Below are 15,917 nucleotides of genomic sequence, written 5' to 3'. Positions count from 1 at the left end.
AAAACTGGTGTTATTTGCTAAATTCAGAATTCAGTAAATCAAAACTATTATTTGATCATTAAACCAGAACAAACTGCTGAAAAGTAATCCAAGTGAGACAAAACCAAAGCTTGAATTACTTGTGATAGTTTGTTGTGTCAGATATTTTGAACATATCATCAGTTCAGTTATGAATTCATTAAATCATTAATGCAGCCTAACTATTTATTAAAAAGATCACCCAACTCTTCTGCCATGCTTTCCCTGTTCTTTCACTACCTGTTTGCTTGGTGCCGTATTGTCTTCAGTGGACGTGTGTGTGATAACAGTCATGACTAATTCTGGATTATTGTGGCTGACATGGACTCACTGCATCATTTTTAATATTTTTTATGTGACAAAAGCACTGAAAATGTCTGTAATACAGCAGGATGGCACATGATATCATAACTATTGCTTTGTGTTTTTATATTGTTTGCTCATTATGTGACCTATAAGGATAGAATGAGACTGCTTCTTAAATCTCCACGATGGTGCAGTGCCAGCCAAATGTTTGTAAATGTTGTTGTGCCCACCTGCCCTGCTTTAATATGAAATCTTCTATATTGATATATGGGCAGGCTCTCAGTCTCAGAAAATGGTAGCATACAGGCCATGGCCAACTCTGGGCCAGTCAGCCATGTAAACTTGATTAACCCATATAAATTTAATTTAAGTTTTCAAAATGTTTTGTCTGATGTTTTGTCAGTTTTTGTTCACAGGTCCTGGAGAAACAATATATTATTCAGCTGTAGTCGAAAAAACAAATAAATACGACCCTGAACTTGGCTGTTTACTTGACATTTTGCACAGGAAGGACCACGCCAACTTGTGTTCCTGCAGGTTCCAGATAACTCAACAGCTGCTGTATCACTTTGCTGTATCATGAGTATGTTTCTGATAACTTTCTGCCTTCCTCTTTCAACATAGCAGAGTGTGTGAGAGTGCCAACTGGACCATTACTTTATCTTGTGTTAGCTGTTTTATTGTAATAAAATACTGTTTTCATTTTGGACGGATGATTTTTTTTTTAAACCTTTTTAGATTTTTCATGTTTTATGATATCCAACAGATGGAGCCACAGTGCCATCATGTGACACCACATGGTGACTAGTGATCACCTGTTAGCCTCCTGGAGTAAAAACTGATCACCTTGCTGATGTCGGGGAAAACGCCCTTTATGTAAAATGCAGCTTGATGATCTTGTCAGTACTATTGAGGTGGAGAGGATCAGATATATTAGAAATGAGTAGGCAAACTTATTTGCTGTCATCTGGCAACCTTTTATTCAATATTTAGAGAAGATAATGCTCTTTCTTTGTCCCTTTTTTGGTTTTGCTTTTCTCTTTTCTATTCCTTTTTTTCATTGTGTTATTTTCTATAAATCCATAAAGGGGATGGTGTCTGGAGAGACAACTTTGTTAAATGCACTCATATCTTCATACTGCATTAGTATCTTCACCAATAATTTCTATATTTGTATATATTTGCTAATGACTTAGGCCAATCTCAATAAAATGCCTCACGAGACAAGAGTTAAAACTGCTGAAACAGACAGTATTCAAGCTCATCATGACATCATACGTGGAAGACGTGTGTTGGTGTGTAGGATGTAAAGAATGTAATGAATAGGTTTTTTTAGTGTATATTCACCCAAAAATAAGAATCGTTGTATTTTTGTTACATTAGAATAAGCCATTTATATCTACGTAGGGAGTGGGTCCTTGTCTATGAAGTCTGCCGTGTTGCGCCATCATGCTTCTACAGTAGCTCTAGATATCTAGATAGGGCTATCTGTGTTTTTGCAACAGCCACCACATTCAGCAGCCCCTCCACGAGGATCAGTGTCAGAAAAGAAGAGATTTTGTTGATGTGAAACTGCGTCATTCGGTAGTTTTAGTGGTTTAAATCACCAGGTTAATTGGTTTTGGAGAGGAAGTGACCTCTGCAGATAATTCAGCTCCCAGTAGAAACCCTCTGAATATGAAATTATCAGAGAGGTGAGCGCACATTAGCAGGTGACGGGTTAGCGGCTTGTCGGTGACACTCCAAACTGCATCAGTGATCCCCTGATTTTTAACTTGAAATTGTTTTATTCAGTGTATTTACTGGTTTTAATCACCTGGCCCGTTTGTTTTGGAGAGGAGGAGAACTCTACGGGTAATTCAGCTCACGATAAAAGCCTCCTGAACAGTGAATACAAAAGGAAACTTAATTAACCAGGAGTTCATGCTTGGCATATGGGAAAAGTTTCATCTGGTTACAGTCTGCAGTCCTCACCACTAGATGCCACTGAGTCCTACACACTTCTCCTTTTAAGTGCAGACACACACACAAACATTTAAAACAGAAAGCAAAACATTGTAGCTCAGTGTTGCCATGATTAATTGCACGACAGCTGCTTTGGACCTGAGACAGTCATCGCATGAAGACACTGCGGGCACGTTGTAGCCTGCAGTCAGTATCCATCATTTGTTAATATTATTTACCACAACTTAGATGCCCTTTAAATCTGTACAGGACTGGAAAAAAAGGAATCAAAGAAAGACCTTCTCTCTTACATCCCCCTCATTTCTATGTGTCATATAAGTTCATATCGATGGATTTCCAGCACGTTTAATCATCATGAGTCTGCATCACAACTTGTTTCACATCTCTAAACCCCTCTTCCCACCTACCTACACATTAATGGATTACTGAATGGTATTTGGGCACAGGCCCAGGGACTCAAAGTGTCAGGGGCCCCTTCACTCAAATTAAAGGTCCAGACACACCAAACCGACTTCAGAGAACTAGCGGCAACAAAGCCCCCCTTCTGTGTCACCTGATGTCACTATGTCTCCGCCAAAAATTAGGACATGAACACACCACAAAGACAACAGCTGATGGCCAACTAGCACATTCTGCGCCTTTGTGAGAGGAAATAACAGTGGTCTATAATAGTCATTCAAAAAGGGAAACTGGAAGACCGTCTTGACACTAACTTGCCAGTTAGCACATTACCACAATCCAGCTTCCAAAGAACAGAGCACATTTCCACCTCAAAGATGCATAACAACTACAGAGGCACGCAAAAAGGAACAAAAAGTCTATGTTTCTTACTCCAGTGTATGAGAAGTGCTGGGGCCTTTTGCATATCTGTGCACAGGGGCACATTGTCTCACTACTCGCCCACACGTCCACAGACACTTTTCATAGTACGCATGGGTTGCCATGTGTAGTGTGTCATGGGTCAGTGTGACTTTTATTTCACTCTGATGTAGTCGGATGGAGCTTTTCATTGGTGCAGCTCCAACATGTAGAAATAGCACCACATTACAAAAAGTATGACCACAAATTCCCTTTGTTATTGCTAAGTTTATTCCTGAAACAAAGTGTTTTCCCACACTGTCGACACAAATGTCCAAAAGAAGCTACATTTCCTTCATATATCTTTAGCATGTATGTTTCTTCCTGTGAAGAAAATCACACTCAATCTGTGTGAAAATCACACTTAAGTTTTTTTTATTTAACCCATACTTAATCAGGTAAGTCCCGTTGGGATCAACAATCTCTTTTATAAGGAAAAGCTAGCCAAGATAGCAGCATACAAAAAAAGTTAGCCAAACAACCGCACAATAAAAAACATCGAAGTTACACAATAATGTAAAAACGAAATATTACAACACTTACGCACAATGTAAAACTAAACATGCTGCACTGGTAAAGACAGCGGTAAATCTAACACAGGAAACCCTTAAGGGTGAGGTGGGTGCTCTCATTTTACAAGTGAAGCTATGTTAATCGTTTTTTTTTTTTCGCCCTGTGCTGAGGTTTACAGTTGGGGCGGGGGGTGTTTAGTGATGTTGATGTGGGTGTTGTAAACATTGAGCACAGGCTTCACAGAAACCAAAATGACAATGACACTGACGATGCATCTCAACTATAGTGATGTTTTCATCATAAAACATAGGATTGCGTAAGGTGACAAAGTGGCAAAGATCCAGACCCGACAGCTACCCCTTTAATATGTGGGTGTATTTGGTCACAGTAGGCAATGCTCTATTCATAATGATTAAAAATAATAATAATAAATTCAGTTTCAGTATTACAATATAAATTTACAGGTAGCTCAAGGCTGGACAAAGATAGGGAGGCCACACACAAGTGGTAACTAAAAATAATGCATGTTAAATACGACAACAAAGTACACCTCCCACCCATCCCAGACACAGAAACACCCCCATCTTGTCCACCCTCAGTTGAACGCTGGTATCGGAGGAAGCATTTTTAAGACCACTGAGGGCGACAAGATTTCAGCTGTTATAAGCAGAGGTTAAAAAAATCGGAGCAAAAACCACATGGGACATAAAGGTGTCACGATATACTGGTGTTGATGATAACCGTGATTTAAAAATCCATCCATCCATCCATCCATCCATCCATCCATCCATCCATTTTCATCCACTTCACGGGGGCAGCAGGCCAAGCAAAGCACCCCAGACGTCCCTCTTCCCAGCAACGCTTTCCAGCTCCTCCTGGGGGACCCCAAGGCCTTCCCAGGCCAGATGAGATATATAATCCCTCCAGCGTGTTCTGGGTCTGCCCCGGGGCCTCCTACCAGTGAGATGAGCCCGGAACACCCCTAACAGGAGGCGCCCAGGAGGCATCCGGATCAGATGTCCGAACTACCTCAACTGACCCCTTTCAGCGTGAAGGAGCAGCGGCTCTACTCCGAGCTCCCTCCGGATGTCCAAGCTCCTTACCCTATCTCTAAGGCTGAGCCCAGACACCCCACGGAGGAAACTCATTTCGGCTGTTTGTATCTGCGACCTCATTCTTTCGGTTACTACCCAGAGCTCATGACCATAGCTGAGGGTTGGGACACAGATGGACCAGTAAATCGAAAGCTTCGCCTTCCGGCTTAGCTCTCACTTCACCATGACGGTCCAGCGCAGCGCCTGCATCACTGCAGAAGCCGCACCAAACCACCGAACCACCTCACGCTCCATTCTACCCTCACTCTTGAGCAAGATGCCGAGATACTTGGACTCCTTCGCTTGAGGCAGTAATAAACAATCCATCTTCTCTTAAAGGAATACTTCACTCACAGACTGACCCTTTGTAAATCAACTAGTCATGCCTCGTGAAGTTATCAACGGGCTGAAAACATTACAACCCAAACCAACCCATGTGACCCAGCCCGTCTGAGAACGTCACATAAAATACTAAGCCTGAGCCTGACCAAGCCTGACCCCCACAAAAAGCACAAGTCAGCTTTTAATGCCTGGGACACACCAGCTGTGTGGCGGCACAAGCTACAAGTGTCTCCAGTGGAAAATGGACCAGCTTGGTGGATCACCAACTCTCCACACTGTATTTCCTCGCCAGAGAAGGACAGAGAGCCCTTCACAGATGTGAACCTTGAGCTGGCAACAGTCTGGATGGTCCTTAATCCTCTCGTCCTTGACATCACAATGTCTATGATTTCTGAAAATTTGAAATGTGGATTCATCAGACCACAACACACTTTTCCACTTTGTGTCAGTCCATCTCAGATGAGGTTGGGCCCAGAGAAGTCAGCAGCACTTCTGTATCTGGCTGGTTTTCCAAAGTGCTCCTGAATCCATGTCGTACTATCCTTTATACAATCAAGTCAGATTTGAATACAGTGCCATCTGAGGGGTCAAAGGTCACAGCCATTCAGTGTTGGTTCTCAGCCTTGTCCCTTAAATGCAAAGAATTGTCTGGATTCTCTGAATCTTTTGCTGATATTATAGATTGTTGATGGTGAAATCCCTAAATTCTTTGCAATTCTCTAACTGTTGGACTGTTTGCCCCCACAGTTCTTCAAAAAGTCACCATCCCTGCTTGTGAACACCTGAGCCTTTCTAAGATGCCCCTTTCATACTTATTAATGATAATATCATTTGTTACCAGTTAACCTGTTCACCTGTGAAATGTTCCAACAGGTATTTTTTGAGCATTCAACAACGTTCCCGGTCTTTTGTTGCCCCTGTCCCAACTTTTTTGGAATGTGTTGCGGCTTCAAATTCAGAATAAGTGCAGCCTATATCTTACAGAAATATTAGTTAAAAAGGATTTACAAATCATTGCATTCTGTTTACATCTTACACAATGTCCCAACTTTATTTGAACTGGGGTTGCACATAATATCCAAGAGAAGGCAGACATCTCTACAGCACTCAGCAACGCACACCCCAAAAATCCAGACTGAAAAATAGCTCTGCAGGTAAGAAGATAAATCTGTGTTTTTTAATTTGGGGTGAACTGTCCCTTTAAATGCATTTTGTCAGCAATATGAGCCCTTCTCTCATTCCTTCTATTAACCAGGCAGATTTTATGTGTCATGACTGACTCATTTAAATGGCTGATCAGATGATGTCACCATCGCTGCTGCCATGGTTAGGTTGAGTTTTATTGACATACTAACCTACAATGTGGTGACGCCACTTTTAGTCAAAAACAGAAACTGCAAAAGGTAGGAGAGCATCAAACGAGGTTTATGCATAATTTGCAGGTGCTCAAACAGCAGTGAAAACGTGCTTTGATATTTTATCCCTTCATCATGAATAATTCATAAATATGCATCTTACATTTCTGTGATTTACACATCCCACAGTAATCATTTAAAGACTTTGAAGATGATGCAAGACTGAATTTTGTAATTGATTAAATTGATTTAGTACACATATTACAACTGGCTGTGTAAAATGAGTGGTTGCAATTCAAACTGCAGGCCAACACTGTAGGACAGAATAATAGGAATCAAAACTGGAATGTGGAAATGTTTTTTTCTCATATTTGTGTTCTTTCAGTTCCTCATGTGACACACATCTCCATGGTTTCACAGTTTACTTTAAAACAAAAACCTAAAATTAGGGGCACACTCACACGCCACGTGAAAAACTCATGCTTTTACCTTATCTCATTTTAATCATATTCTTATCTGGAAACCTCTCACAATCAAAGGTGGAAACCAGATGATTCATGATTCATGTAAGTGCGCTGTGCAGGAGAAATGTTGGTCAGTGACATGCACTGAAACTCTAACAGGTAGTGAGGGCAAAAAAAACAACCTTTTCCTGTTTAACACTTTCTTGGTTAAGACAGGAAAGGCCTCTGATAGCGGATATGTTTGGTTTTAAAGCACAGAAATGCTTCTACAGTTTGGTATTCAACTAAAATGTATGTGTGTCTGATTTTCATATCTCCTTTACTCTTTCAAGTAATAATTCATCCTTTTTCCTCGAAACATCTGAAAACTGTAGCCTCACAAGTTATGATATAACTCTTCAGGTCCAACTTTCTGCATCTCACCGCTCAACCGAACAGTGAATCTTCAGACGTGCATTGTGCTTCCATCTTATGTAAATTGTTTCTTGCATATCACAAGTCTATTAGTTTCCAGCAATGATTATTCTTGTGTTGGTGGTGGGCTGAAAAAGTCACCGAGTGAGTTTCATGGCCAGATGTTTGCACTTCCATCAGCCTCTCTCACCACAAGAACTGCATAAACGCTGCAGAACAGAAGGGGAAAGAAAAGGTGTGAAAACAAACAGGAACACACTCTGAACCTTTTGCTCTATACATAGGCAAGGGGAAGCAGACAAGACACTTTAAACCCCGTGCTGTCACAGGTGTTGCATGTCGGTGTGCATACTCGCATAAAACTGAGAGAAAAAAAAAAAAGTGATAAAAATCTTGTGGTTGTGGAGGAGAAACCTTATATGAAATGGTTAGTGAAAATGATTTAGGGAGAGATTTGACACTGATATGCAATACATTAATAGTATCAGGTAATTGATAAGGCTTTTAAATGTCCTGTGTTAGCTACTTGCCGCATGCATTTCCTCCCTCATAAGACAATTTTTTAGAGTATTTTAAATCCAGAATTGGTTACATCCATGTTCCCTAGCTTCTTCCATGTCTTTGCTTGCACATTGCAGCATGTCTTGGCATGTTACCACCACCTGTTGAGCACTGGCATAATGTGACACCACCTGCATGCATGTGTGTTACAATAAAACAGCTCAATTGGGCTTCACGTAAGGTGCAAAACTTCACAGACAAACTTCATTCTGATTAGACAGTGAAGTCTATCAACATGACAAAGGTGTGAGCTGCTTCTGCTGTTTGTGTGTCTGTACATGATGTTCCAATTAACCTCTGTACATACCACAGGAACCAACCTCAGCTGTTTCTGCGAACTGGTATAATAAAGATGAGCAGCGTGACTGGAGGATACTTGTTTCATTGCTCTGTTGTATGCAGTTCTACAGTTTTCACTTCTGTCTCACATTTGCAACTAAGTATTTAAATCTGTACTTTTTTTTAAGGTTTAGTTTCAGTGCTTCAGTTAAGATCAGTCTTGTATCAAGTCACTGCTCAATTATGATTACACCTGCTTTTAATTTTGTGTCTACCCTTAACTATACTAATGTTTCTTTTTTGAATCTGTGTTAGTGTAACTACTGTAGTGCCAGTTTCATATGTTGAGCTGTGACCTCGTGTCTTCCTTTTGCTGTTGTCGCTGTGCACGAATGACAAATCCGCCAGCCAGCAAAAGTATGAAATGCCAAATCCCATTAAGCATGCCACCAGCAAGGGCATGAGTACACACATGAATGAATAACCTCTATTCAACTGCAGGTTAGAGAAATTGAAACTAAAAAGTAGAGATCATTCATGCAGTTAATCTGATGAAATGGCACGAGGATGGTCGGTCTCTGATGTGGTTCATAAAGGAAGTTGAAGAGTGTTTCTGCTCGGGAAAGGGTGATCTGATACTAGATAGTCTTAAAGTAAGACTTTCTGCACACTGCTGTTCAGTGAGTAGAATAAATGCAGATGTTCCACTGAGGTTGCCAGCGTCACTTAAATGTCAGTGAGCATTCGGTATTGTCATCTTTCTTTTCAGCACCGACTGATTCTGCAGTGGGTGTTAATTCAGAGAAATGCTATTCATCAGTTTCTGTGGAAAGTGCACCTGCCTACTCACACGACTTCTGTATATCTGCTTATCATTACTTTATATTGGTGTAAAGTCCCTTCATTAACATAAGACAAGAGAGCAGCATGGAGAGTACTAGCTTGTTTCCAGACGGTCCAGATCTGTGTGTGTTCATTATTTATATCATTATTTAATATTTGAAGATTAGAATTCACATCATTACATCTCAGCTGCTTTCGTAGGCCAGTTTTCTGTTTTGTGTATGTGATCTTCACCTTATTAACTTATTACTGAAAATAAATTAAATCTTGTTTTCATCAGTTCCATATATTCGAATGATGTTAGTCTTGCTTGTATTGTGTGTTCCTTTTATAAGTATGCACTTGTTTTACTGTATGATCCAAACACACAAGTGCTTTATTTAAAAAGTCTTGTGAGATTTTTATTGTGGGTTTCGTTATCTTGATCGGTTATGAACAGAAACTGATATTTGCATGTTTTTTCATATAGAGCTAGGTAGAGTAGAGATGATAAAATCAGCCAAATATAAACTGTACTCTCTGTCGTCAATTTTGTGACTGAGATGGCAGATAGAGGATGGACAACTCTGCAACATGAAACTTTACACTTAAAACTTTAGGAGAAGTTAGATTGTGCAACATCCCTTTTTATACTTTCTCTTTAATGATCAGAATGAATGTACGTCCGTCCTCCTGAGGCTGCAGCTGTCACTCAAATGACATATGGTTTTTTAGTCAGTGACATGGTAGCTTTGACTGAAGTGAAGTGTACCAGCCTACTCACACATATGACATCGTATGTTTATGTACAGTCATGTCTGTAAAGTTCTATCGTCCTTATTGTTCACTCAAACATGTTCTCGGTGGGTGTCGGCCTTCGTCAGGGTTGCTCCTTGTCACCCATCCTGTTTGTGATATTCATGGACAGGATCTCGAAGTGCAGCCTGGGGGAGGAAGGGGTCGGGTTTGGGGGCCTCAGAATTGCATCTCTGCTTTTCGCAGACAATGTGGTTCTGTTGGCTTCATCACACTGTGACCTCCAGCATGAACTGTGGCGGTTTGCAGCTGAGTGTGAAGCGTTTGGGATGAGAGTCACCACCCCCAAATTGAGGCCATGGTTCTCTGCTGGTAACCGGTGGATTGCGCCCTCCAGGTTGGGAGAGAGTTACTGCCTCAAGCGAGGGAGTTTAAGTATCTTGGGGTCTTGTTCACGAGTGAGGGTAGAATGGAGCGTGAGATGGATTGGCGGTTTGGTGCGGCTTCTGCAATGATGCGGGCGCTGTGCCGGACTCGTGATTCGTGACTCGTCATGGTGAAGAGAGAGCTGAGTTGGAAGGCGAAGCTTTTGATTTACTGGTCCATCTACGTCCCAACCCTCACCTCTGGTCATGAGCACTGGCTAATGACCTAAAGAATGAGATTGCGGATACAAGTGGACGAGTTTCCTCCGTAGCGTGGCTGGGCTCAGCCTTAGAGATAGGGTAAGGAGCTCGGAGTGGAGCCGCTGCTCCTCTGCATTGAAAAGGGGTCAGTTAAGGTGGTTCAGACATCTGATCAGGATGCCTCCTGGGCACCTCCTGTTAGAGGTGTTCTGGGCACGTCCCACTGGTAGGAGGCCCCGGGGCAGACCCAGAACACGCTGGAGGGATTACATCCATATACATGGATGGATGGATGTTCACTCTTTAGCTGTTTGTTCTCACACCTTCAGTTCACAGTAAGAAACCATACAGTGTTGGACCGTGATGTGGTTTGAAGCATGATAGTGTGCCGTTGACATTACCATGCCATTCACTAAAAAGTTGTAGTTGACATTGTGATTCATATTTTTGTGCATTGAGGATTTTAACTTGCTGCGAACTATGAATGTCCTCTCTTCAATAACCAGAATAAATGCATGTCCTCCTGAGGTTGAGTGTCACTAAACTGTCAATGAATATTGAGTTTTGTCACAACATATATACACACGACATGTCACAATATTAGTAAGATGTATTTCTTTTCAACAACAGAGTCTGAGAGGAAACTGATGAGGTGGGTGTTAATTCAAAGAAATGTTTTTCCATCAGTTTCAGTGGAAAGTGGTACAGTACCAGCCTACTCACGCATGTGACATCTTATGTGTTCTTAAGTTTTATTGTCTTTGTCAACATAAGACAAGTGGGCAGCTTGAAGAGCACTAGTTTGTTTTACAAACCTGTGAATCACCATCCAGATCTCTCATTTGTTCAGTGTTTTAATAAATGAAGTAATTTTGTTTTCACAAAGTCTTTGTGAACATAAAACATCATTATGTTTTTTAAAAGTGGAAAAGTGGAAATGGACAACTTTTAACCTCCCTCACGTTTCAGAGTGGTATTACTGTTTGCACTGCTGTTGCAACGACAAACAGATCGCTGTGCGTTTTCCTTGGAGCCAAGCAACGGGCACAAATGAAAGACACACTGCATTTTGTTTTTCCAAGTTACTTCAGTTTATTCACCGTCTGCCATTTCTGGCACAGGGGATACTAACTGCAAAGAACTTAAACTGATACTCTTTGGTAATTGGAGATAGCCACAGGTTGCTACACTGGAAAACAAAAGTGCTGTTCCCTTCCTGTTTTGGTGGTACAGTGGACGACTTTCTTTGTGGCTTGAATTGAGCCTTCATTTTTCCCAGGAGTTCCTACCTGATGGTGAACAGAACTGCATAGTTAAAGTAAGGCTTAAAGGGAAGGCCTATAGCCATTACACTGTGCAATCAATATTTACTTCAAAGCAAAAAAACATTTCTTACTTTTAAGAGGTAATTGTTTTTTGTTTTTTTGAAGAAAAGAAAAAGTAAAAAATATAAAATCAAGTTTTAAATCACAACAACTCTTAATAATAACAGTTGCTCTAATGTTTTTTAAAGACATTAACATTTTCTGCATGGCTGTGCTTCTACTTGTCACACTTCACACATGGTCAGAGGCGGGTTTTGTTCTCTTGTCTCTTCCTCTATAGATGCATTCACCATTCAACACTGGATCATTAGAGCTCATTTCTGCCGTGTAGTGCCAGCTTACTGTGGAGTATACAGTATCAAAGGATCACAATTCAGTAAGTCATTACCTTGAATTTTATTTTTTTTATCATTTATCATAAATCATTTTTAGATGATGCCTATATTGCTCTTGGCATATATCAATATTTAATATTTGAGGATTTTAATTCACATCACTTCAGTTCACCTGCTTTTGTAGGCTGAACCTTTTTTGTGTAATTAACTAATTACTGATGAACATAAATTGAATATTGTTTACATCCTTTTTCTCACTCTTTTGCTGTTTGTTCTAACAGCTTTAGTTCACAGTAAGAGGCCACAGCGTTAGTGTGTGTGATGTGGTTTGTAGCGTGACAGTGTGCAACTAACTTCACCATGCCATTCACTAAAAAGCTGCAGCACAATGAGGTGCTATAGTCAAATATTTAATCATTTACCATGACCTCATGATCATCTGTGCAACAAGTTACATATGCTAGTCAACACTGTGATTCATATTTTAGTGCATTAAGGATTTTAACTTGCTGACAACTCTGAAACTAAGTGTTACACATGCTTTCTATGTATATTAATTTCTCTTCCCCATCTGCTGACACAAAGAAATTCTGTACATACCCCAACAGTTGAATGACTGAAATGTACACAACTTTTTGTGGCGACAGAGGGAACTGAGATTAGGTCACTTGGCATCGTACCTTCAAACCTTTCAAAGCTTTGTACTGCTGCACCACGGTGAAGGAAATGCATTGTGGTATTTCAGCCCCCACATTTAAGGTCTCTTATGTCACCTCCAAATATTTCAAAAGATGATGCCCATCTCTCTGATCAGAGGGAACACAATGACTGATGCACATGTTTGGCAAAAATGTTAAAAAAAAAACAAAAAAAACCTTATTCTATATTTTAATTTTTGACTTCAGGATTCTTTTCATTTACATTTTTCCAAAATGTTTGTTTATGTTTTTTAGAGGACAGAGATAGATAGATAGATAGATAGATAGATAGATAGATAGATAGATAGATAGATAGATAGATAGATAGACAGCACCACCATGTGGTTCAAACAGACTTCACAAGTAAGATGCTTTAACCAAATGAATGTATACATGTCCTCTTCATTTTCTTCTTCTTCTTCTTCTCTTGCAGAAGTTCAATGATGGACGACTCTGACGTGATTACACTGACGGGAAGCCTCCTTGATGGCTTTGACGATTTATACGACAACACCTCTGATTCATATGAAGACTATTGTTGTGAAGGGGGTGATGTATGTGACCTGAGCGAGGGCATGAATTTTGAGGCGGTCTTCATCCCAGTTCTGTACTCGGTGGCGTTTGTTGTGGGTGTCCTGGGGAACGGAGTGCTGCTGGGGGTTCTGGTTCAGAGCAGGAGGGCCTGGAGTGTGACAGACACCTTCATCCTCCACCTGGGTGTGGCAGACGTCCTGCTGCTCCTGACGCTTCCCTTCTGGGCTGCACAGTCGGCTCAAAAAGGTGGATGGACCTTTGGCACCCCCCTCTGTAAGATCACTGGAGCTGTTTTTACGGTAAGAGGCGTGCATCAAAGGGCATGATGGGTAACAGAAGGTTGTTGCAAAAAAAGATTTTTCACATCTCTTTGTACCCTCAGATCAACTTCTACTGTGGGATCTTTCTGCTGGCCTGCATCAGTCTGGACCGCTACCTGTCCATCGTCCATGCTACCCAGATGTACTCCCGCAGGAACCCCTGGGTCGTCCAGTTCAGCTGCTTGGCAGTGTGGCTCTTCTCCCTGCTCCTCTCTATCCCTGACTGGGTTTTCTTGGAAGCTATGAAGGATGACAGGCGAAACAAAACCGAGTGTATTCGCAACTACTTCAGGTTTTCCTTGGAGTCAGTAGGTGACTGGCGGCTGGCATCACGCCTGCTCTACCACACAGTGGGTTTCCTGCTGCCTTCAGTCATCATGATCTTCTGCTACTCCTGCATCCTGCGCCGGCTGCGGTGCGGCTCCCAGGGCCTCCAAAAGCAGAAAGCATTCAGGGTCATCGTGTCCGTGGTGGTGGTTTTCTTCCTCTGCTGGACGCCATACAACATCACACTCATGGTGGACACGCTTCATTCCAACTACACCATGGACACCTGTGGAGTCAGAACATCTCTGGAGAAAGCCAAGATAGTCACCTCCTGTGTAGGTTACCTCCACTGCAGCCTCAACCCCATCCTGTATGCCTTTGTGGGCGTGAAGTTCAGGCGTCAGCTCCTGGAAATCCTGAGGTCTCTGGGCTGCAAGCTGTCGACAAGTGTCAAACTGCACTCTGTTGGTACGAGCAGGAGAAGCTCCATCTGGTCTGAGTCTGCCGACACCTCTAACTCCATCGCTATTTGAGAGAGAGAGAGACAGACATATCAACAACCACATGTACAGACCTGCCCAGACTTAAAGACTGACTGACATGAAGACCGAGACAGCTGAGCGCAAAGTGTTAATGTAAATTTCCTGTGTTCTGTAGCCTTAAACAGGCTATGCATTCTTTCAACTTCCTGTTGTTCTCACAGTGTATGAGTAGATGAACATGAGCATGACCATCAGACAAAAATAACATTGTCTTTCAGGGATTTGAGGTCACACACCTGGACTTGTTGGCAGCTATTTTTCTTGTAGTAGAAATATAACATTTCCCTTTTCTGTCTGCAAGGTAAAGTGATAGCGACTGTTTTACAAGCAAAGTTTTAAATTATGTATATTTTATACCATGATAATACTGTATATTGCTTTGTTTTTCTCAATAAAGAATAAAATAGTTTTTTTTCTATTCTAAACCAGTGTTTTCATCATTACAATAAAACATCAGGAGCCTCTGAGATTTAAAAAAAAAGGTCTTCACTTGTGACTGTTTTTTAGGCAATAAACACACCTGCCAGATTCAAGGCCTTGAAGTGACTTTAGACCATTATGTAAATTTAAACAAAACTAGAAAAGTGCACCCAGTGGAGCACAGCTCTCCGACAGCCGCCCGCCCAGGCTGACCACTTAAAACAGTCTTGTCATTTTAGCAGAAGCCCTGCAGCGGGTTTCAGAACTATTAAAATACACGTTGTCTATTTTTAAAGCAGCTGCAACGTGTTGCACAAACGTGAGTTTTCCCGCAAACAGGCGTTGTATGTGAAATATGAATATCCTTACCATATAATTATTATGATGACTGTATTTTTAATGACTAAGACACAACCATATATCTTTGATCCATGTTTTTTATAGCTGGACTTTTAACAGTATTAACTTTGTGCCATTGTCTGAGGGCTACAAAACAACAGAACAGGAAATGAACACAATTAAAGTTGACAAAAAGTAAAAACATGTCACTAAATAGCCTACTTACTTATGGTGGAAGCACAAGTATCGAGGAAAAATGACCCAAAATCTCCAAGTGTACAAAATATGGCAGGCAAATCGCTCCACTTCTGAGATGTTCCTGGTGTGTTGTGATGACGTGCAGTGGACAGAAGGAAACTGTGTTGCAGGCAGACTGCAGACAGACATTTATAACTCCAGACAGATTACATTTGCAGTGTAAACGAGACAGCCCCACAAACTGCGCCCACCACCAGTACAAGACAAACCCACCAGCATAATGGTTATCTGAACCCTGCTACAAGGTGCCACTGTAGTGAGTATATATGAGGCCATACATAGCAATAATCAACTTTATAACTCATTACACATGAAGACATAATGCATTTTATAAGCAGGGTAAAAGGTGTGTAAAAGTAATTAAAGGCCTGTGCCAAATATTGGCCTGTTGGTTTCAGTTGTTAAGCAAATAATAGCCCGGGCTATTAATTAAAGTTTTACGGTAGTTTGAGTAATCTAATAGTAAATATGTTACAAATTACATTTTAGGCCATGTATTTAGTAAT

The 15,917-nt window shown here is 41.1% G+C and overlaps 1 protein-coding gene across 1 annotated transcript; it reads left to right on the top strand.

Moving 5' to 3' along the window:
* Positions 1-11,970: 11,970 nt before the first annotated feature.
* On the top strand, positions 11,971-14,818 carry cxcr3.1 (chemokine (C-X-C motif) receptor 3, tandem duplicate 1). The gene is made up of 3 exons (XM_049583515.1): positions 11,971-12,074; positions 13,165-13,564; positions 13,648-14,818. The coding sequence occupies exons 2-3, from the start codon at positions 13,172-13,174 to the stop codon at positions 14,383-14,385; spliced, it is 1,131 nt and encodes a 376-aa protein (XP_049439472.1). The 5' UTR covers positions 11,971-12,074; positions 13,165-13,171; the 3' UTR covers positions 14,386-14,818.
* Positions 14,819-15,917: the final 1,099 nt, after the last annotated feature.

Source organism: Epinephelus fuscoguttatus, linkage group LG8 (assembly GCF_011397635.1).
Source record: "Epinephelus fuscoguttatus linkage group LG8, E.fuscoguttatus.final_Chr_v1".
NCBI lineage: Eukaryota > Metazoa > Chordata > Actinopteri > Perciformes > Serranidae > Epinephelus > Epinephelus fuscoguttatus.
This window is presented reverse-complemented; position numbering and strand designations above follow the sequence as displayed.